This window comes from Amblyomma maculatum, chromosome 3, assembly GCF_055883805.1.
Source record: "Amblyomma maculatum isolate TAMU_Amacu chromosome 3, ASM5588380v1, whole genome shotgun sequence".
Classification (NCBI taxonomy): domain Eukaryota; kingdom Metazoa; phylum Arthropoda; class Arachnida; order Ixodida; family Ixodidae; genus Amblyomma; species Amblyomma maculatum.
In genome coordinates, this window is record NC_139346.1 from 126,208,704 (window position 1) to 126,233,259 (window position 24,556).

General features: G+C 45.4%; 1 protein-coding gene across 3 annotated transcripts in view; it reads left to right on the top strand.

Annotated features, from left to right (window-relative positions):
• The first annotated feature begins 2,065 nt into the window (after nt 1–2,065).
• LOC146195963 (uncharacterized) overlaps nt 2,066–24,556 on the top strand; it is a 31,963-nt gene continuing 9,472 nt past the window's right edge. Inside the window, exons 1-3 of one of the 3 annotated variants that reach the window (XM_084596309.1) lie at nt 2,066–2,258; nt 11,573–11,668; nt 16,622–16,722. In XM_084596309.1, the coding sequence (XP_084452435.1) occupies nt 11,584–11,668; nt 16,622–16,722 (186 nt within the window). In that variant the 5' untranslated portion in view covers nt 2,066–2,258; nt 11,573–11,583. Of the gene's footprint in view, nt 2,259–6,370; nt 6,468–11,572; nt 11,669–16,621; nt 16,723–24,556 lie in introns of those variants that run through there. The other 2 variants (XM_084596307.1, XM_084596308.1) reach the window with 2 other exon arrangements.

Consider the following 24,556-nt stretch of genomic DNA (forward strand, 5'->3'; position numbering starts at 1 on the left):
ATTGGTTAATCGCAGCTTTTTCATTTTTTGTTAGCTAGCTCCGAAAATGCTTAGAGCATATTTATTGCCTTACACCATTGATTAGTATATTTCTGGTGAATATTTTGCGTGTTTTGTTGTAAGAAATTTGTTTTAAGTTTTTACTTCGTTTTCTTTAACTCGTGATCCTTTATTCGATCGTACTATGCCGTACCTTCCATTTCCTGTTATCTGCTATGCTCTATATTAAAAGCGTGAACTCCCATAGGAAATGTTTAACTCGCCTCCAGCTTAAATGAATATCACGAACAATTTTGTGCTTTTGCTTTTAATGGTGCAACCACTGGCACTAAGCACGGCACAGCAATTTCACGATAAGAAATGCGAGACCACAATCTTGTTTCCTGACGCTTTTCTCTGCATTCGCAATCATTCAAATCCAGCTATGTTTAATTTGGCCAGGATGTAGTTGTTGCCAGGGTCAATTAATATTTCCTTTTCTTGTCAAGACATCATTAGTTTGCGCAATAGCCGCAGTAATATATGCGTAAGCTGGTTTCCACGAGCGTTATTCAGATGAAACTTCAAAACATCTTTACTTTGCATAATAACTATATTTGACTCCTAACGAGCGTGTTCGACATTTTGAAGAATATATTTTAGTCCAGGATGGCAGTGCTTTGCCACCTGCAGCCGCCTATAGCCCGGCGGAGCGCGGTAATGAAGAAGCCAACGTCACAGTAATATGGGGCAAAAAAGTTTGTTCTATCCTTCTTTTATCATATTTCTACCGTGTACGACGAAATTGTCTTGGTAGTTTTCATTCATTTTTAGACCATCATCCTCGTGAAAAATGGAGTAACGTTTTGGGAAAATACTCTGGCCACTTGTTACTCGCTTTCTTCGCTAGCACGCAAAAAGGCTTCTCCTTAGTTTGGCTTGAGTGTTTTTTTTTTTGTTTTTTTGAAATCGCCATTTGTTAGTCTCTTCACGCTGCCTCGCCTTACAATTCCACATGCTACGGGACGTTGGACTGGACACGCAGTTAATAATTTATTATGGCTGTTCTTTGCCAGTCACATACTTACAAAAGTAATTCCTGCTCCCCGATTCCTTCTCCGCGGTGAGCGCGTCAAGTGGTATTTACTTGCTCGCTATCCATGCAGGGGCCGCAGGTGGCGTTAGTACGTGCTAGACAAGAACTTGAAACGTTCATCCTCAAGCAACATGTGGTGATGGGCGTAGCTGCAAGCGCTTACTGAGCTGTTTCGTCTCAGTTCGGCCAACAATATTGCCTAATAACCTTTCTAATAACGATTAATATTCTTTTCGCTTTAGGGATTAGGGGCGTGATGTTTCCGAAAATTAAAAAAAATCGCATGCTTATCGCTGGAGGTGGCAGAAAAGTGTAACTCTCTGAGTGCATAAATTGAAAGTAGTTAAATTAATTTCTTTTATTTCATTTAAATGAACACTTTGTAATGCGTTAGTGCAGATGGTTAAATTGTATTTAATACAGGCCGCTGTTTCGTAGTGAAATACTGAACGAATAAATTTTACTTGCAAAGAATAACAAAATGACGAACAATAAGCTTTTACAGTGCTATGCTTAAATGTCCTAGATACCCTCTATACACCTATCTCCTTGCAGCGGGCTTCTAAAATTCACGCCACCATTACCGTACACACAAGTCGCACTGTACGACTCGCCTTACTTTCGCCCCCAGTGAAAGGGACCAGCGCCGCCGGGGTTGAATGTGCTTATAGCGTTCAGCAGTGAAGCGCCATAGCCACTGAGCCGCTACGACGGGGGTGATTTTAACTGCGTGCTAGCGTCTGTTAAGTTTCGATGTCTATTAAAATGCAGAATACTGAACGCGTGTGAGGTTGCGCGGAATGAGACGTGAGTTGCAAATTTGCCTACGTGGTTTTTGCATTTTTGAGCTGTAAAGAGGCGGTATTACTATGTATGGTGTATAATACATGTGAAAACAGAAATAGTGTTTCATCCAGCGCCGCAGGCAGGCAGCGTTTGTGACTGTACTTGCAAATTTGCAGTCTCTCCTAGGATTTCTTTCTTGCGAAGCCTCAATTATTATGAATAACGTTTCCCAGAAGCGAGCGTCATGGCTCTTGTGTCACCCAAAATTTTGGGTGATACATTTAGCATACGTTAACCCCTAGAATAGTGCTTCACTGAACAACTCGCAGTATATAAATCGTCATCAAGAAGCTAGAGAAAGGAAGGTATACAGAACACCATCTGTTTACGTGCTGGGGTGAGGAAAGCTGATTTATCTGGATCCTTTTTTCATTTACATCTATGTAGAACTCCTGTAAGCGTAAAAAGCTCATGGTGACAGGAAGCACTTATGATGTTTTTCTGCCAAGGATGCTTTATTCTCCAAGTTTTTTAGAAGTCTCGTTGTACTGCCTATTTTGCATGTTCACATTTATGTCCGCTTCACAGCGCCAGTTGCTAAAACCAAGTGTAAATTGCTGTAGCGGCGAAATACGCTGATATGTTAGTCATAATCATAATATTGTTTGAAGAAGGTAGTATTGGATTGTATGGTAGATTTAGACAACAGCAGCCTCAACAGAGTGTTCGCGATGTCTTCTTAATTGTGAACGTAGTGCCAGGATGACCAATCTGTCAGCGTTACATGGGGATAATGTCATTCTTTCGCCGGGCTAGGTGATTGCTGTGATGTTTTCAGGTGGCTGCCAACTGTTTTTCGCTTACGCCGGCTTGACAATTCTCAGATTTCTGGGTTCATTTCTGGTTCGAGAAATTGTTCCTCACAACTGTTCCTTGTCCAGCTGACCGGCACCTGAATGTTGGTGTTGACTTTTGCGAAGCTGGGCTTCGCCGCATTACGGGTCTTGTCTGGATGTTTCTTAAAATGCATTCAATGCACCAGGTTGCGCTCACTTGTTGAAGCAAAAACTACTTGGGTGCTTTCTTCAGTATTATTCACATGCTGGGGTGCAGATGATGGAGTTCTTGGACTTCTTGGACTGATATATGGCCTTACTCTGACTTAACAGACAACCATTTGTATTGTTACACGGGCCAGATTGCAGTGAACAGCCAGTGCTGCAGCACATTACCGGTAGCCATCAGGAAATATATTTTTGTGTCGGAGTGTGTATCCAATTGGAAGAATTAAAATTCAGACCCACCACATGAAGAGGCAACAATCAACATTCGCGTCGGTATAAAAACTGTAACCTAGACACCTAAATGGAGAGGTTGCAATGCACCTTTTTACAATCTGCACATTGAGCAGACGGGCAATGTGCCTTTCTCAGAGCCGTTTAGAGGCTACCGCTGCATTTTGTAAAGCACCAAACGTTACCAAAATACCGGAAACGGCTACCAAGACATTTCGTTCTTTTTACCTGATTCAGCTAATAGCGAATTAAGTGCGCTTGCACAAACTCAACTTTCAGTCCACATTCAGCAACTCCAACGTAGTGTTTCTTGAGGCAGTGCGAGCAACACTTCATCTCTATGTATCGGCTGTAGCAGAAACGTCTACAACTTTATCCCAATTGCTTCATCTGGCAGGACACTTTTTCTGCCAATTGACTGTAGTGTACATTGAAACTTTTTTGCTCTTGGGTCAAGCTTGCGAGATACTTTTGTTCCCATCCAAAAACACCAATTCACATTTATAAGGTCTAGCAAGGTGATAAAAAACGCCAATAGTGTTGATCTTCGGCTAGAGGGGATCTTCTGCTTCAATAAACGCTAGAGCAGCAGTGCATCGCGGCAGTTTTGACTCAACACAGGCGATTGCGACGAAAGCTGTAAGAGCGGGCGTTCTGTTCGACGCAAAGCTCTGGTGACACACTTGATGTTACTTGGAGCATTTATAAAGAAGACCTTTGAAGTTCAGCGGATACGGCATTGGCGACGAAATCACAAATGCACATCGAGCAGCCAAATAGCGACCCGCATATTTGCCTCCCAATGTTTCAACTGCGGAGCTTCCGTAATCGCAAGGAAGGGAACCAAGGAAACCAACAAGAAGTCTTGCAGAGAGCTACCGGTGGGTGGTTGGGACGTATGCCTTTGATATAGACACAAAGCCTTTCAAGCGCTCTAAGCCTGTGATTCCTGAAAATATACCCTCCTTGTACCTTGGTGTGGAGAGACCTCACAATTTTATTATACTTCATCTTCGAGCCAGTACTTTTAAGAGAAGCCATTCGTCTTCGTAACGCCCGGTAGCAGTATGTAAGACATACATTCAGAAAATTATTAAAGTTTTGATGAAATTACAAACGCCAATTTTTAAACAAAATATTATAGACAAAGCAATTTCCGAATGACGGCATTTAGTACCTTGACATCAATACACCTGCCGGAGAAGCAGGTGCCCGTGTGGTGAAAATTAAACGGAGCATGCTTTTTTCTTCTAAAAGTTTTCACTCGTTGCATAACTGTAACTGGCAGTCATGGAACGTACTAACCGGTAGGAGAAGCCACTGCCCTTTCACTTCGACAAATATTGCTTTATTATTTCTGGTACCGGAGGTGTGATTTTAATTTGTACGGAAAAGCATACGCTCCGTTTAATGATGTCCGACCTGTACTGGTTTTGGTATTTCTGGATATATTCAGATCGTAACATTGATTTGAATCAAAGTTAAGAATAGTCCAGACACTTAGATATCGATGTTTGAAGTATACACAGGATTTCTTGCACTTTTACAGATGTTTACGTTTGTTCCATGCAATGAAAATTGCATTTGTAAGAGAAGGTTTAATCTATACGTCGCGGACGGCATCGAGGTAGGCAAGGAGGCGCTCGATGATCAAAGCAGCACGATGATCTAAGCGATCACAATTCCACAGACTGCTCCCTCTTCATCAGGGTCCAGCAAAAAGGGCTCATCTTCTTCTTCACAATTCCTTCCAGAGAAAAAGGAGCCGTCCTGGCGACTTAAGATGACGAAGGTACAATTGGATCGTAGAACGGCTTAAGATGGTGCACGTGTACAGTCTCGCGGCCACGGCGTCGCAAATCGGAAGATGGCGTAAACGGCTCAACAATAGTTCACTGGAGAAGAGCGCTCGACGACACTGTAGGGCCCGGCATACTTTGAGATCAGCTTTGCGGAGAGACCGGGGCTACCGGATGGAACCCATAGCCACACAAGTGAGCCGGGCTCAAAGTTTGGGGCATTCTCCTGATCGGTGTCATGGCAATATTTTTGGCGCCACTGAGAGTCGGTCGCAAAAGTGCGGGCAATCTGGCGATATTCTTCGGCATACTTGGCAGCTTCTGCCACTGTAGTGTATTCTGACGGATCAGGGTTGTAGGGGAGGACAGTATCAAAGGGAGCAAACGGATGCCGACCGTAAAGCAAACAGAACGGAGAGAAACCCGTGCCGGATTGCGTAGCAGTGTTGTACGCATAGGTTATATAAGGAAGGACAATGTCCCAGTTCGCGTGGTGTGGTTGGATACGACGTACTTCGCGAGCATGTCGCCGAGGGTGCAATTAAATCGTTCAACTAGGCCGTTGTATTGCGGGTGGTAAGCGGTGCAAGTCCGGTGAATGATTTTGCACTGATCGAACAGGGCTTGAACGACTTCGGATAAGAAAGCACGGCCTCTGTCGTTGAGCAATTCACGAGGAGCACCGTGACGGAGAATAAAGTTCTTCAATAAGAAACCAGTCACATCTCGGGCTGTTGCAGCTGGGACCGCGGTGGTTTCGGCATATCGCGTCAGGTGGTCGACGGCGACAATGACCCTGCAATTGCCATCAGGTGTCTACGGAAGAGGGCCATAGAGGTCAATTCCAACGCGGTCGAAGGGTCTAAGCGGGCATGCGAGAGGCTGTAACTCACCATTCGAACGGGGAGAGGCAGGTTTGCGGCGTTGTCACGTCAGGCACGATCGAACGTACCCGAGAACCGAGTTGTACATACTGCGCCAATAGTAACGAAGACAGATTCGTGTGTATGTCTTGAAAATTCCGGTATGTCCGCAGTGTGGATCGGCATGAAAAACTCTACATATTTGAGTCTGTAAATGGCGCGGAATCACGAGGAGCCATTTCCGTCCACTTGAGTTGTAGTTGCGTCGGTAAAGGGGGTTATCCCGAATCTCATAGTGGGAAGCTTGGCGGCGAAGTGCGCGTGAAGGGGTAATCGCTGATTGGTTTGAAAGGTAGTCAATAAGAGAGGCGATCCATGGATCCTTCCGTTGTTCGGCCGGCATGTCACTGACGTCAATCAAAAATGCCACGGAGTCTAAGACGGAGAGGCTGGCAAGTTCGGCTGGAAGCGGTGAGCGAGATAAAGCGGCGGCGTCTTTATGTTTGCGACCAGATCGATAAATAACGCGGATATCGTATTCTTGCAAACGCAGAGCCCACCGTTCCAAGCGGCCGGATGGGTCCTTGAGCAATGAAAGCCAGCATAGTGCATGATGGTGCGTGACTACGTCAAACGAACGGCCGTAAAGGTAAGGGCGAAACTTTGTGATTGTCCAGACAATGGCCAAGCACTCCTTTTCCGTTACAGAGTAGTTCGTTTTGGCTTTGGTGAGAATACGGCTGGCGTAATTGCGACTACGTACCTACGGAAGCCAGAGGGGCGCTGAGCAAGCACAGCTCCGAGGCCGACACCACTCGCGTCTGCTTGCACTTGGTTGGCGCCTGGGGGTCAAAATGGCGCAGGATAGGCGGGGCTGTAAGGAGGCCGCGCAAGGTGCTGTAGGCACCGTCACATGCCGATGACCACAGCGAAATGTCTGAGTTATAGCCGAGCAGCTAAGTCAGCGGGGCGACAATGGAAGCAAAGTTCCGTATAAAACGCCAAAAATATGAGCACAAACCCAAAAAACTCCTCAGTTGCTTTATGGTAGTAGGTTTCGGGAATGCAGTCACAGCTCGAAGTTTGGCGGGATCAGGACGGATACCATCTTTGGACACAACGGGGCCCAAAATGGTCAGCTCACGAGCAGCGAAACGACACTTCAAGTTGAGCTGCAGACCGGCGTTCGCAAGACATGTCCAGACCTGCTTCAGTCGAGAGAGGTGGGTCGCAAAGTCCGGCGAGAACGCCACGATGTCGTCAAAGTAACAGAGGCATATCTTCCACTTTAGGCCACGCAGAATTGTATCCATCATACGCTAGAATGTAGCAGGAGCATGGCAGGGACCGAACGGCTTGACGGTAAATTCAAAGAGGCCATCGGGGGTGACAAGCGTGGTTTTAGGGCGATCTTCCGCAGCCATGGGCACCTGCCAGTAACCGGATTGTAAATCAAGCGAATAAAAGAGCTCAGCACCTTGTAAGCACTCCAATACATCATCTATACACGGTAGAGGGTAGACGTCTTTCCTTGTGATTTTGTTTAGGCGACGGCAGTCAACGCAGAAGCGAATAGAATCGCCTTTCTTCCACACTAGGACAACAGGGGAGGACCAGGGACCATTAGAAGCCTCAATCACTCCATTCTGTAACATTGTGAGAACTTGGCCATCAATAACTCGGCGCTCGGTGGCCGACACTCGATAGGGGCGCTGACGCATAGAAGCATGGGAACCGGTGTCAAAGTGGTGGGCAACAGCTGATGTGCGGCTTAAAGCAGGCTTGTGAGAGTCGAATGAAGAACGGAACTGAAGCAGTGCGAGAAGTTCAGAGCGTTGAGGTTCAGGAAGACTGGCATCGATGGAGCGGAGGAAAACGTCGGCAGAAGACTGGTCCAGCTGGTCCAGCGCAAGAACACGCGGTGTGAGTGCACCCAAGTCAGCGGGCTGTGAAGCGGGTGTTCATCACCAGGGAGAATAGAATCGATGAGCTGGAATCGATGAGCCAGCTGACAAGAAAGTACGGCGTACGGCAGAAGAAGATTTTTGCGGCTTAGGAAGATAGGCGATGGAATGAAAAGTACATCAGTACGGTGGGAAAAAGCACGAGCGGTGGGCACAAGAACGAAAGAGCACGCAGGAAGATCAGTATCTTCAGGCAACGAGGACGTTAGGAAAACGAACGTGCTGCGACGGTTCATCTATAGTGCAAAAAACTCCAGTTTGGCACGTGCACAGTTGATCACCGCATTATGACGCGACAGAAAATACCAACCCAAGATAAGACCATGAGAGCAGGAAGGCAAAACTACGAACTCTATTGCGTACAAAACTTCTTGAATAATGACTCGAGCGGTGCACACCGCTTTAGGCTCTACTGGCTGGGCACTTGCCGTGCGTAGCAAGAATCCTGAAATAGGTGTCGTCACTTTGCGCAATGAACGGCAAAGACTTGCAGTCATGGCAGAAACAGCAGCGCCGGTGTGGGTGTCGACAAGAGCCTGTGCTATAACCCCCCCAACAGAAATTTCAAGGAGATTTTCAGGAGATACGTGAGGCCTTTTACAATTCGCTCGTTGCGCAGTTCCGACCTCAGCAACTGCGGCATTCAGTTTTCCTCTTGCGCAAGATTGGGACGCCGGCGCAGAGGAAATAGGGAGCGGAGATGCGGCGAGGTTGAGCTCCGAGGAGAAAAGGTAGTACGGTCATTCGCAACGGAACCTGCAGATGAATCGGCGGCTGCGTACTGATCCCAGGTTGGCTGCCAGGAAGCTGATGTTCGGCGCGATAGCAAATCATCGGTATAGCGATTTATGCAGTACCGGGCAATATGGCCAGCACATCCACAAGAATAACAAATGGACGGTTATCACTTGTTCGCCATGGATTGCGGCGCTGCGGTCGAGGCGGAACGAAATTCTGTGGCACCTGAAGATATTCCTGTACGGGCGCTGGAGGCGTATGAGGCGTAGCGTACACCACAGGGTAGCTAGGTGGCCGTGGTCGGGCAGCGACCGCAGCGTACGTCAGCGGTGCGACAGGAGTGGGGGCGCATGTCATTGGTGGAGCGACAGGTGGAGCGACGTCGGCGTATGCGAGGGTCTCAATGGCTTGTGCGGGCTGAGGAATGGGCGCTGGCGGATGGAGAGGGGGAAGGCGCCCGCCATGCGATCGGTGATGACCTGTCGAAGGGGCGCCATATTGCGGGAAAGCTCGCAGTTTGTGGGCAGTAGTGATATTTGGCGAGCAACTTCCTCTCAGATGAATCCTTTGAGCTGCTGCAGCAGCGAGGCGGTCTCAGATGTAGCGGAGAGGCCAGAAAGTGATTCCACAGGCACGGAAGGCTGTCGAGGGAGGAGTCGCTGCTTGCGCAACTCATTGTAGCTTTGACGAAGGTTGACAACTTGTGCAACAGTTATCAAATCCCGGGATGTTACATGAGAAAGGTGTCATATTCGATGCCCTTCAGGATGTGCTTGATCTTTTGTACCTCGGTCATCTGGGCGTTTACGCGACTGCAAAGGAGGAGCACATCTTCAATGTAGCTGGTAAACGTCTCGCCAAGCCACTGCGTTCGATCGTGCAAGCGTTGTTCGGCGCGGAGCTTGCGTACAGTAGGAAGGCCAAACATGGTGGTAAGGTTCGCCTTAAATGAGTCCCAATTCGTGATTTCGGCTTCGTGGTTACGATACCACAGGTTGGCGAATCCGGTCGAATAAAAGATAACGTTCGTTAACTTTGTTGCATCGTCAGACGTATTGTACGAACTCACTCGCTCGTATGACGCAAGCCAGTCTTCACAGTCGGGTCGTCTGTCCCACTGAAGAGCGCAGGGTCTCGCTGGTGTAAGGAGCCAGAGCAGACGACCAACGGGGTAATTGGGGCAGTTGTTAGGTGTTCGTCTTCGGCCATGTGAATTACCGGTAGCGTACGGGTGCGAAGCTCCAGCGTGAGGAGAGGGTATCAGGCCGCACCCCCACCAAGTGTAAGAGAAGGCTTAATCTATACGTCGAGGATGGCGTCGAGGTCGGCAAGGAAGCGCACGATGATCAAACCAGCACGATGATCTGCGCGATCAGAATTCCACAGACTGCTTCCTCTTCATCAGCGTCCTACAAAAAAGGCTCATCTTCTTCACACATGGTACTCTAAACAAGGAGTGTTCAGCAGCAAAACGTTTAAACTTTTATTGTAGTAGTCCTGCTGACTTACTCTGAAAGCTCAAGGAAAACCTGCCACCCGATTTGGATCGCGAGTCTAATCCTTTGTAGGTTGCGAACGTCCGTTGTCTCTTGTTCACTCCTCACCCTTGTGTGTTCGTGCCACAAGTACTGGCAAAATCTGAACTCAGAACTACATCGAAGAAATGCTACCTTGTATATTCCACGTTTTCATTTTATAAGTCTTCATCAAAACCTCTGCAGTGAATGTTTTTAAGTCTGGATTGCCTTCCTGTAACTATGGAAAAAAGCAAGGAAGTTTTTGCCGCAAGTGGGTTTAGGTGGAGCATTGGCGGCCAAAAATAAGCTTCTCTTGCCACTGGATTAGGCCACTAAGCCATTCATTCAGCAGAATATATTTCACCCGACGAAGACCCCGTCTCTTGCGTTGTGTTTTGAATGTAGACCTCTTCATCAACTTCAATCTCTGATAAATATATCTACAAAATATCGCTGCCACAAACCCCTTTTAGTTGGAGTTAAGCGGTCTAGAAACCTTACACTGTGCTCACATTTCAGCTATGAATCATAGTTTTCGAGCATGTTTTTCTGAATCCTACGTGACCGTGAAAACGAAGCCTCGAATCAAAACTGTGGTGAAATCCGACATGCCAGTATGCGCAATTGCCATTTGGCGTAACAACACTAAGTTGATGGTCTTTTCTTGGTCCTTACTTCTTGCATCAAGGCTGACGTAACCGGGAATGGGGTATATTTTAGCACCATAAATGAAACAAATTAGGAATATGCGCGCACACACACCAAAAACATACGAGCATTTAAGTATACCTTTACGTATGCACTCAAACATCGCGGATCCCACCTGGGTGTCAAATGCTTTGAATTGGAACAAGAACATAAAGGTTCGTTACTAAAAGCCTGCCTTACTTTGTTTCTTGTGCATACATGAGACCAAACGTGAAATACAATCATGCATTTCTCCTGTCGGATGACCGATATGCACTGCGACCGTAAGCTTACTGAGTGCGCTGGCGTCTATATTATTTCCGTTCCATGCGCTATTCAAGAAGGTCTTTATCGATTGCTATAATTAGTGGCAATCCAACAATACTGAGTCTTGGTTCGCTTATAATAAACAGCGCTCAGTTATGGGGTTTATGGCACACCTAAATCCCAAATTCAAAATTTTGCATTTTGGTATTTTACATCTACATGCTACACACAGGCCTTGATGAATGCCGTAGAAATTCTGGCGTATAATTTCAGATCAAAATAAATGAATTCTCACTTTGAACAGCGTTCTACACTTAGCGCTCGAGCTTCAGTGTGAAGGAAAATAGAAACAAATGCGTCAGTAATGATTGACAATACACATATGTCTACAGGGACATCAGAGACACAATAATCAATTTCATGAAGGTATGTTATTGTAGTGCAGTAAATGATCATAATATATTCTGGTAGCCTTACTAGGTAAAATATCCTGCTGTAAAATTTCTTTCTCACTTACAGCCTTATCTGCTTACAAAGGGTAGCATGTCTAATCGCAAACCTTCCCTTGGTCCTCTTTTCAGAATACCACTCAATGAACCCTGCGAGAATGCACATGAATTATAACTCCTTTGTAATATATTTATTCCTACTATTGGGAGCATTTTCTTGGGCTCAAGGTTAGTCCAGTTTTTATTTCGGCTACCTCGGCATGAGGATTTGCTAAAATATATAATTAATAGGCAAGGGGAGTACGTGGGTGGTGCAAATTTCTGCAAGTTTTATATCATATCCACAAAAGACAGGTGTATTCACCCTTGCGGTAAGGTTTCACTGTTCGGAAACTTGATCGATAAAATGTCACTTCCAGAAAATGAAATGTGGTATCATGAACGAAGCGAAGTAAAATTAAGCATTGTTTTTCAAATAACGACATTTCAGGCAATGCACCGCAACGCGGCCCTAAAGGGGCTTGATTTTGAGTACCATGTATCGATCTTCTGGTAACAGCTCCCACACAGATGCATGCGCGAGCTAACGGTAGGACATATGAACAGAGAAATTGACGAAACTGGGCCAGCCTGGCTTCTGGCGCTTCATTCATGGAATGGAGGCGCAACCGCACAACGAAACGTTTTCAGCTACACGGAAATGGGAAGCAACGCCAAGGCGCAAAACCGCAAAATAGTTTTCACGTCGACATGCCCCGTAAAATTGAGAGGAGTGAGTATCGAAACAATTTATATGTTGACATGACGCACTAAAACATTTAGAAATGCGATTTTAGCAGTCAAGTATTTCGCTTTGATATGCAACAAAAATGTAGTCTTCTAAATTACTTGAGTAATAATGTATTTAACAGCACAAGAAGCGTTTTCAAAGACATGTGTAAATATAAAGGGTGCACTCGGTATTGCACACCAGCGTTAGAAACAAATATTTGCTGCCGACAAACAAGTGCAAGCTATGCTTTGTCGGCTTTGTCGAATGTCTATGAGATATCGCCACTTTGAAGCGATGAATAAAACCTTTCTGCTATAGTGGCTTCTGCAATTCTGGAAGTCTGTACGTCGGCCTTGGTTTGCCGTAGGTTTGACTGTGCCTAATATTTAGTTTTCCGCGTAATATATATATATATATATATATATATATATATAAGGGGGTGACCAAAAGAAACGCAATTTATTTCCTTTTGAACCTATTTAAACCCAAACCTTCAATCTCCTTCAATGAACTCTTCACTAGCACTAATCATTTGTCTAATCTTTCATTCCACTTCTAAAAAAATTGTTATATTCATCTTTTGTGATACTTGACACGCCTCCGACGGTTTTTATTTGAACATCAGCAAAACGCTTTCTTTTCTTTTCATTTATTTTTTAATTCTTGCAAACAACAAAAGTCACACGGGGAAAGTCCGGTGAGTATGAGGGGTGAGGAACAGGGGGCATACCATTTTTGGTCAAATAATGATTATTCGACGAATGTTTTCAACTTTGTCATGTGTTCGGGCCATAGAGGGATAACCAAAAGGAGGTTGGTCATCAATTGACATTTCACCAATTATTGAAACGGGAGAACCACTGGAACACTTGAATTTTCCCCATAGCATCATCCTTGTACGCCGTTTTTACCATTTCAAGAGTTTCATTCCCTCTCTTCTGAGAAGAAACCAGTTGTCACTATAAACTCTGCCGAAGCTAGTACGCCTGACCTTCAGCAATACCACTCGGCTGACTGACTATGAAATATTCACTCTATGCGCTCCTAGCGGCAAAACACGGTACTACAAAAGAGCTGCCCACCAAAAAAAAGTTAGTTCGGCATTTTTTGGGTACCCCTCGTATATATATATATATACACAAGCGGACGCAGAGCTAAGTGCAAGCAGACCCACGAAACGTTCTACAAGCGTTCTCAAAGCGTTTTTTGAACAAGGTCCGCGGCGAGCGCTCTTCAGGCGCCAACAACCAGTTCGTGGTCGTTGCGGCTTAGCGCAGAGGCCGTGTGGTGCTAGGAACGTGATCTTATTCCCCGCCTAAAAAAATTAATCATCGTCTAAGTGCGAAAAGAGGTATGTGCAAAAAAAATGAAACATAATATAACCCCTCAATCACAGCACAAAGACGCATAACACAGCCTGGCCGAGATGGTGCTAGGGGAGCTAGTAAACACAGCGTCGATCCCGCGAAAAATAAGCTTTGAACCTCACCACGTGCCCTACTTTGGACCGCTGACGCCGATGAGCCATTATCATAGTTCTGCCAGGCAGATCTTCGTAGTTCACGCCGCTTAGGCGGTGGAAGACGTTGTACGGGCCAAAATAACGATGCAAGAGCTTTTCAACCGGTTTTTAGTACACGTCCTTGTGGCGAAGATTGTAATGTCGCGCATCGGCATTTGTCCCTTCATGTGCAAACGGGCTAGCTGGCGTGCTTGTTATGCTTGTTTCACGAATTGGCCAGCGTCAGAGGTGATTTTGTGACAACATGGTAGCATGGCGTCTAACATCATGCAAACTTTCCTATCGTATACATGAGACGGAACGAGGTGGGCGGCGTAGCGACGTGCGCTTCCACTTCCCCTCAAAGATAGATAGCTTATCACACGTCCACCGGATTGCATCCAAGAGTCCCGTTTCTAGTATACACGGTGGTATTGCGGCGATCATGTGCTGCTGAGGCCGCCCACCTCAATGTGGTTTTTAACGCGTCGCCTCGCTATTTTGGTAAGCTGTTTGCTTTTGCTAGTAGAATTCATTTTGTTGTTTCTTGAAATAAGAACATGTGAACAGATTGTTTCTTATGCTGTGTGAATTTATTTTGCACATGTAACATAAAATATAAGCCATGATGGAGATTTACCATGCATCCATCCGTTTGTTTTTGCGCTGTCTTATACGGAATACCGTGTGCATTACTTCCAAAGAATAGTTCTCGAAACGTAATTTGCAACACCTTCCTTTCAAAACACTTTTTGTTATCTGCGGCTCACCCGTATCGTAACACCACTCTTTCATTTGTCTATGTGGAACAGTGTAATGTGCATTTGGCGTCGTTTTATGAGGGCTGTTTACCCCTCTGGATACGAAAGATACATTCAAGATACAGAGGTAGTCCGCATCTGCATGCCGTCGGCCACTCTTGTATGAAATAGTATAGTCGTAGTCTTGTAATCGAAGAGCTCAGCGGGCCAGGCGACCAGACAGATAGCGGAAATTGAGTAACCAACATAGGGAATGGTGATCTGTTACCAATACAAAAGGCAGTCCGTACAGGTAGCAGCGAAACCGCTGTACGGTGAAAACCATCGCGAAACACTCCTGCTCGGCTATGGTGTAGTTGCGCTCAGTCTTACTTGGAGTCCGACTGGCATAAGCAATGACATGTTCGCGGTCGTCATAGCGCTGAACGATGGCAGCACCGATGCCTAGAACACTTGCGTCAGTATGAACTTCCGTTGGAGCAGAAGGGTTGAAGTGCCGTAAAATAGGATCCGATGTTAAGAGGAACTTCAGCTGCCGGAAAGACGAGTCACACTCTGATGTCTGCGAAACGAGGGATGAAGCGTACATGGTCATCACTATTACAGAAGGAGGTCCCAAAGTGAAAACTGTCTGGGGGACCTCCATACTGGTAACCATGTACGTGTATCTAACAACGAAAATAAATGTGATGTGATGTGAAACGTCGGAAAAAAGAGCAAAACCCCCCAAAACCGCGGAGCTCCTTCACATTACGAGGTTGCTGAAATGCGACAACAGCTACGGTCTTCTGAGGATCAAGCCGGACGTCATCACCATCGACGAGGTGACCAAGCACTAACGCTTGTCGCTCACCAAAATGGCACTTATTTGAATTCAGCACAAGGCCAGCTTGGCGCAAGCAGTTCAACACGATCACTTCTGTCGTGCATGTGTGTGTTTATTGTGCTTGTGCTTTCTGTTTTTAAGTATGTACACATATTCTGCTTGTATGTGTGTGTCCTCCAGTTACTATGCTGTAATAAGTCAAGCACGATAATTAACATTCAATCCTGACAAAGGCAGGGCTCTTGCCGAAACGTAAACTACAAATAAAAATAAAACTGAGAGTAATATGAAGCATTTTTGAGTTGTATATATATATTTATATAAATACAAGAACATGGTCTTGAGCACGACTTCAATTCTCGAAGGCTAGGTAACTGCCAAGCAAAGAGAGCAAGGGCAACTTCCGTAGTCGAACGTATTGTATTCGCAGAAACGAGTAGTTTACATCTATGACTGCTAACCGCATTAGGCGCAAAGCTTGACAAATAAGGAGCTAGCCCATAGTAGTCGGGAGTCGTTTCCACCATTCTTAAGTCTCTAATGCAAAATTGAAAGTGGCTTGGTGTCTCGACCTCTAAGATCAAAATTTGATATTCGGATTCCGCAGATGAGTAATGCGGGCGCGTTCATCAAGCAAGCATGGTTTACGAAGCACTTGAATAGTTGGCAGTACTACTGAACGCCATTGGGATTGGATAAGTGAAATATTGTGAATACTTACCATGACTTTATTGGGCAGACATTGCGCTTTGCAGGAGCCCAGTGATCACACTGACTCGTTCCTGCGTGGTAATCTAGACTTGAGAAAGCGTGCTTTGGTCTAAAGTTTTGGTTTAAGTTTTGGTTTAAAGTTTCAGGATTACCTTTTTTTTTATTGCGAACGCAATACTACTCTAGGTTTCGAGCCTTCAGCGTGGCGCGGCCGCACTCACGCGATGCTGTGACGTCACACCCCACGTGACACTAGGATGAGAGCTGGGATACCAACTCAAGCGGTCAGTGTAGCGCGGTCGCACCCGTGGCGCAGAGCATATCGTCACATCCCACGTGACAAAAAAACGAGAGAGCGCTGGCAGGAGCTGCCAACTTGGCTCTCTCGTTTCACATGGGACGGTTATGTCAGAATCAGCCTCCTAGGACCTCGGCATTCACGTTACCCCTATAAGCCACTAAGGCACGTTCAAACGGCTTGGTTAAAGCCGGTCTTTATATGTGGGCTAAGGAAGAAGAAAAATAGAACAAGAAGAACGCTCGGTCGCAAGCAGCTAATGCTTTCGCTCAATATTTGGCTCAGCGGCGTTGAACCTTGTATTTTTTTCAGAGAAGACAGGCCAAGGAACAATGCACATCTTAGATGATAGCTCTGTGTTACATCGTGAAGGTGTGAAAAAACAAAGGTCTCCAGACCTATCACCACGTTCGGCAAGTATACTTTCATAGTATTTACTCAAGATGCTTATATGAATGGACTATTCAAAAACAAAAGCAGTAAGCAGGGCATGCCAATGATTATTATATCAACCAAACACTTTAAAGTGACTGTCTCCGTCATATCAGGTCATTTGATGCGATGTACGTGATGACCACATCCTCCGCCTCACTTTGTGGGGATTTTTGGTTAGGAACTACTTTAACTGACAGTTTTCTTTGAGGGTGCGGCGAAAGCTATGAGGATGAGAACTAATACCAGTTTTGCATCCAGTAGAATTGTGTTCCTTTTTCAAAATTCAAGGTTATGTGAAAGCAATTTCTAAGAATAATCAGCAGACCATACAGAGTTTGTTTTCAAAAAGCATATCACGATAGTCTATGGAAACCGGGTGGTGGAGAGACGCAGCAGATGCGGTTCACGTACCCTTCATGCATTCCCAGCAGACAGCGCAGCAAACGGCATTTTCGCTGTATATATTACTAACGTTGAAATGATCTATGCAACAGCTGTACAGATGGCAGTAGTCAGGAGGCATGGCCGAGCACTGACGTGCTGATGGGCATTGTGATGGGACACAAATCAACTTTCCGGCCTCTTGGATGCCGAGTTAGAACACAAACCTCTTTTTGTACGGCTTGGTTAAAATAGAAATTTAAACTATGTTGGGTGGCCGCTTACCTCTGATAGCTGCTAGCGTGATAACTTAGGACATAAAAGGCACAAATTTAGCGAGCTGAATCAGATGTATGCAAAAGACGAACCGCGAAACGAAATCCGCAGAGGGCAGCCCTTAGCGCTTTCGAACCATACCCTTAGAAACGTACTTCTAGTGTCTCCTATATTTTCTCATATCTAAATTATTGCACTCCGATTATTCAATAAAAATATTACTATTTACACATCTTTACACATGCTTGATTTCAGTTAATTCAAGAAGGTGAGATTTTATGGAGACTTGCAAGTGAAGCTATGAGATCGCATTGTTAGGATATACGCAATTAATGGCTTAGCCGCACTCAAAGGTGACCCACATGGAGCGAACGTTCTTAGCGAACGTAATGCGGCGCGGCTGACCGCCGACGCACCGTCGCGGTCGTAGCACGTGCAGCAAAGAACTGTCGGATGGCGGCATCGACGCCTGGATGAGAAAACGCACGAGCTGGTCCTCTCTCACGACCCTCTTTGTACACTAAATTACATTTCAAGAGAAAGAAATAAAATAGGCATTGTCTATAATGGCGTCCGACCGCAATTGTATACAGCCGTCCAGTGTCTCCGACGCAGCAGCAACAGCGTACTGCAGGCGCAAGTCTTTGCAACGGGGTTTGAGCGAGTGTAGAGCGAAACGTCAAAAAAGTTGTCATTTTAGCTTCACCAACACAGTAGGCAAAATCGCAATGCTTACAGCTCCTTATGGCGCGACCTTAACAAAGCGGTGCTACTCGCTAGCGCGGCTTACGAGTGCTCTGGCCGTGCGCTGCTCCCTAGTTGTTAACCTATTGTGTACCTCACGGATGGCACATGAAACAGCGCAATGAAATGTCTTCGTCCTATACCAAACGATCTACTCATAGAACAACTTAACTCTCAATCCTATTCTCTAATATAAAAACAAATTATAAATAATTTCGGCTGCACTCCAGAGGTTTCGACAGATCTGAGGAGTGCCACCTTAGACGGTTCCAAACCGGGTGTTTTCTAAATCCCGCCATACTAAAACACGCGGACCCGACATTCACGGGTAGGTGCAACTTCTGCGGACAGTATGCTGCCTTATACCACATAGTGTGGGCCTGTCAGCAAAATACAAAACTAAAAGCAATAAAACAGCCAACTAGGGAGGGCTGGGAAGCGGCCCTGTCCAGCTAGGACCGGGAGGCCCAGCGGGTCCTGGTCCAGAGTGCTTGGGCAGCGGCGGCGGCTAATGGCGTCCAGGAATAGGATCTGCCACTCAGCTCCACCACGAAACGCACCTCCCTTCCCAAGCCATATCATCGTAAATAAATGTTTTCTCCTCCTCCTCCTTTTTAGCGGAGGTGGCTCGCAAGCAGACCGGAGCAGCCACGCTGCAACAGCGGCAGCTAGGCTGTGAGAAGCATCTTCCTTGCTTTGAAGCTGTGACTTCCCCAACAATAGTTTTTCTTTGGGTAAATGTTCTAAATCAATAACAAATGCACCAGATATGAACAAATGCAGCAGATCATTGTTGCTGATCGCAGCTCAGCAAGCCATACGACCGAGAGCATAGTGGTCGTGTTCACTTCAGCCTTAAAAAGCCACTTGTCATTCCTGTCTTACATTTCGATATGAAAGCACTTCAAACAATAATCAGCGTATCATCGTGAATTTTTTGGCGATCGCTAACATTCGCGGGTAGGTACACAAAATACATATATTGTTACTTCGTAAAACTGTACTAATTCCTTCACTTAGTTCTGTTCTACATATTTTTGTTGCTCATAATTTCTGAAGAAATTAATAGGCCCTGAGAGCAGAACAAATATGAATGTGATGACCATCAGGGACGAGTTGTAATGAATTCAACACAGTGTTCCAAGCATATGCTACATGCAATAAATACCTTTCAGCAGCGCTTGTTAAAAGCCGCATCTATAAATCTTTTCTCCTTTGAACTAAGGGCATAAGTTTTATTAAGCGAATGTTGCAAGCACTCGGTTCATCACCTTCCATCTATTTCTGACCGTAGATGATGTAAAACGTGTCATCGACACGATCTAATTCATTATTACGACTAAGCCTATGGTGAATGCTTTAAACATTTGGCGCTTATTTCAGCACCGCCTATTAAGATCAGAACGTGATTTCATTGTCGGACCCTGCTCGCATCGCGAATTCAGTACGTCTACCTTTATTGAGCTTGAGCCTTCACGACCTATGAGAATGTGTCTGTCTCGAAACACGAAAGTGCTCAGTTTGAACTCCCCCTCTCTCAAAGGTGACATTTCCCCTCAGTTGTCTTCATTTAGCCAAGGTATTGCTCCTGCTCAGTTCCTGAACAGCTCCTGAACAGTTCTAGATATTTTGTTCGCTACCCACGACAACGGCGACGCCACCAAATTTTCTGCGACACGGGATCCTTAGCGACATCGCATTAATATCTTGTGAATTCGGTCGATAAAGCAATATGCCTATAAGACAGCGGTGTTGGCACGAAATTGTGGGTGGCGGATATTGTCTCATATATTGGATGTACGCGCTTCACAATCAGTACATATTAAAAGAGTTTGCAAACTAAAGGCAGCACAAATAAAGAATAAAAAACAGCCATTATTCTGTAAAGTAATTGATGAGTCGATGCACCATATCCCCAGAAAAGTAAGGCTTAAAACTGCAGATGGACATTGAACGCTTGTTTGCAGGAGGCACCTGGCTCATGTACGGATCAGTTTCTCCCATATAGCTGCAGCATCATTGTTTTCGCTTCTACACACAGGACAACTATAACTTTATGCTTCAGGCTGCTGTAGAAAAAGTCGATATGAACTGAAAAACAAAACTGGCAGTGACTTAGCTCTGGTTAAGCCTGGCGAATGGCGTTAGCAATGGTCGCATGGCTACGCTTGTGTTTTCGCTTGTAGCGTGGCTTGTGAGTTCAATAGTTTAGCAATAGAGTAACACATGACGCACAATGGTCACGACTGTATCTTCCTGAGATTCTTCACCGCGCTATCTTCGCTTGGTGGTATTGCGGCGTTCCTGCGCAGTCATGTGTACATCAGTAGCCGACGAGGTGGAAGCACTCGGAGAGCTAGAACGTAGACGCCGAGTTTTATCTTGTGCACGACACTTAGCAAGCCGTTCTTCATGTTCTTCCATTGTCTCTTGTGCACGTTGTCGCTTCCTTGCCGCAGATTGTCGTCGACACCTCTCTTTAGCAGCCCGCATAGCAGTGCAGTCAGGGCGAGGCCGAAGCAAAGGTGAACCATCCATTCTGTGCGGCAGCGGCGCCGTGGCAGCGCGTTGGGATTAGCGCGGCGCGCCGACAGTGCCGCTATCTGGCGGAGCTTGGCTGAAGCAGTTGCTTGGCTCGGCTGTTCCAAAGTCCAGCGTGGCGTCCGCCGGGGATATGCGACGGCTCGAATCCTTGCGCAGTATTGCTATCACAATGAATAAAAATTGTCAGAGCGAATATCGCCAATTCTCGCAGCGACGCACGAGCAGCCGAAACTAGTATTCCGGAAGGACTTTTGAAAACAGCCGCCAGGCGGCATTCCGTGGCGCCTCTATAAAAGCTACATTAACGTTTTAAAGTAGCGACACTCTACTCCCTCGCGGTGCTTTCCTCCTCGTTTCTCCATGCCCGCCTGCCACCCGCGCCGCACACTGCAGTATTTTTCACAGCAGCGCCAGCCGGCCAGTCACGGCTTTGAATGCTGGCGTGATTTTCTAGGACCGTTTATAGCCTCGGTGGTGAAGAGAATTCTCATAAATGGTTACCAAAGGAATGAGATAGTTGAGAGAAAGGTCTGTAGCTTTCGGCGCTTTTCAGAGCAACCTGATATTTAAAATTTTCCCAAAAGCACATATTTATGCTAGTTTTATTGTAAATGAAACTAGTATCCGAGGCGTTTTATACAGATCTCTACAGTAGCCAAAGTAGTCAGGACCGTAATGAGATTGGCGGTAGCGAAAAACAGTCAGACGTTCCACCAGTGACGAAGGACGAGGTCAAGAAAGCATTAGAAACTATGAAAAGGGGGAAACCAGCTAGAGAGGATCAGATAACCACAGATTTGCTGAAGGACGGGGGGGGGGGATATCGTGCTAGAAAAACTGGCCACCCTGTATACGCTGTGCCTGGTGTCATCGACGGTACCGGAACCATGGAAGAATGCAAAAATTATCCTCATTCATAAGAAAGGGGACTCTAAGGACCTTAAAAATTACAGACCAATCAGCTTACTGTCTGTTACGCATAAGGTATTTACTAAGGTAATCGCTTATAGAATCAGGACAACCTTAGACTGTAATGAAGCAAAGGAACAAGCAGGTTTTCGGAAACGGTACTCTACTATCGATCATATCCATACCATCAGTCAGGCAATAGAAAAATGCACGGAATATAACCAGCCCTTACACATAGCATTCATTGATTACGAAAAAGCATTTGACTGAGTTGAAACCTCGGCGGTGATGCAGGCATTGCGAAATCAGGGGGTAGACGAGCCGTACGTGAAAGTACTGGAAGATATATACCGTGGCTGCACAGCAACCATAGTTCTGCATAAAGAAAGTAACAAAATTCCCATAAAGAAAGGTGTTAGGCAACGAGACACAATCTCCCCTTTACTATTTACAGCTTGCTTAGAGGAAGTATTCATAGACTTGGAATGGGAGCCATTAGGGATAGGGGTAGATGGAAAATACCTCAGTAATCTCTGATTTGCTGATGACATTGCCTTGCTAAGCAACTAAGGGGATGAACTGCAAATAATGATTCATGACCTACACAGGAAAAGTAGAAAGGTAGGCTTGAAAATCAATATGCAGAAGACTAAGGTAATGTTCAACAGCCTCGGGAAGGAACGGCAGTTTACATTAGGTAGCGAAGTACTGGAAGTATACTTAGGACAGGTAGTAACTGCAGATCAGGACTATGAAAAGGAAATAACAAGAAGAATAAGATTGGGATGGAGCGCATTTGGAAAGCACTCGCAGATTATGACTAGCAGGTTACCGGTATCGCTCAAGAGGAAAGTACACAACAGTTGCATTTAGCTGTACTCTCCTAAGGGGCTGAAACGGGGAAGCGAACAAAAACGGTTCGACTTAACAAGACTCCAAGCTGGGCTTGTTGGTTCATAGTTATTAAAAAGATTTGCAGCGCTAAAAGACGACACAGAGAAAAAGATGCACAGGTAGCGCCGTCCTGTGCATCTTTCTCTGGGCTGCAAATTTGTTTAGGTTCTACTTAAGTTGAGGACAACTCAGAGGGCTATGGAACGAAAAATGGTAGAAGTAACATCAAAAGATAGAAAGCGTGCAGAGTGGGTCAGAGAAATAACTCAAGTTGCTGACATTCTAGTGAAAATTAATAAGAAGCAATGGGCGTGAGCAGGACATGTAGTGCGAAGAGAAATAACCGATGGTCGCTTAAGGTAACAAACTTGATTCCAAGGGAAGAAAAGCATAGCAGGGGGCGGTAGAAAGTTAGGTGGGCGGATGAGGTTAAGATGTTCGCAGGGGTCAAGTGGATGCAGCTAGCACAGAACCGGGTTAAGTGGAGAAATATGGGAGAGGCCTTCGCCCTGCAGTGGGTATAGTCAAGCTGATGAGGATGATGATTATTGTGTAAAAACAGAGGCATGTGAAAGGGGATGTCATATTTTGCGTCGCGTAACCGACCATGTAGTGCTAGAGGCACATGTTGCATATTTTAAACTTATTAGTGCAATACATCTAACATTATGCTAGTGTTTATCATGGAATACAATAAATTACTTGGAAGTGCAATGCAAGACAATCTGTTTATTTCCGTCATGTGAATGTAAGTGTGCTGCAGAGAGATGCGCAGCGCAGAAATAATGGACTTACAAAAACTTTCAAATGTGACTGATCATAACAACACACGAAGCAAATACACGTGTACAGAAGAAATATCACGCCATGCATAAATAAATCAGCTTTAGAGTGGCTCAAAGGTGGCCAAGATGACGTTACTCCTGGATGCTGAAAACTTGTATATGGAGACTGATATAATGAAGCCGATGCTGCATATTGCAAGGGCTAACACATGGGTTTATGTCAAAGCTATGACTTATAAGGAAATTCAGAGCACCAAAAGCAGCTTTCTTAGTTTACTCTCACTCTCTCAACGCGTAGGGACGTTCCATAGCTTCGTTTTTTTTCTTTTTGTAGTTACCCTTTGAATGCCTTTAGTGTTATGTTATAGAAAATTGAATGCGGGTTAAAATAAAAAACCCAACTTCCTGTTGTGAACCAAACTCATTTCGACATGAAAAACTACATCATCACGCTTGTTAACCGCAAGTGCTTGTAAAATTTTACAATCTATCCCTCACTGTGGTTTGCTGCTTATGAACGGCATCTGTTTCAAGAGGGTCAGGTAGCTTCTTTTGTAAGAAATGAGACACCCACACCTCGTCTAATGATTGAAACGTTGACAAGCATGCAAATTCTTTTACTGCCACGTTTGGAAACCTCACTAGGAGATCGTTTAGCCGCTTCACCTTTACCTAAGATTTCCTGTTTAAATTACGCGCAACGCCATTTTCAGCAAACTTTAGGAGTATAATATGAAAGGTCCGGTGCGTGAAATGTTTGGAAGGTGGCTTATCCAAATTTGGGAGTCACCACTGAATCAACAACACTCCAATTAGGTTGGGCACCGATTTTGATCGACTTCGCATGATATATACTGTGTACACGTCAGCAAGGGATATGGCACATTTGTGCACACCTTTCTGCGGAAACGTTTTCTATCATGGTCCTATAAGTGCAAGTGCGTATAAATTAGCAGGTTTTAGGCTGCAAATTACAGCTGTCACGATTAAGCACGTGCATTCACCCGATGGCCTTCATATTAGAACGCTGATTCTGCAGTGCCAGCTTCTGACATGTAGCCCAAATTCAATGCAAGTAATAATAAGGTAATAACAATGCAGGTAATAAAATAATCAACATAGAGCACAAGCCGTGTTTAATTAAGGAGAAAGAATAAGGAGGTGCATGAAGAGCAAATTAAGCATCAGAATGATGCGCTACCGCAGGAAAAGGAGAGGCGCATTATCTCTAACACAGCGCAACTTCGTGTCGGCACACTACGATTTTTCGGCCTGAAGA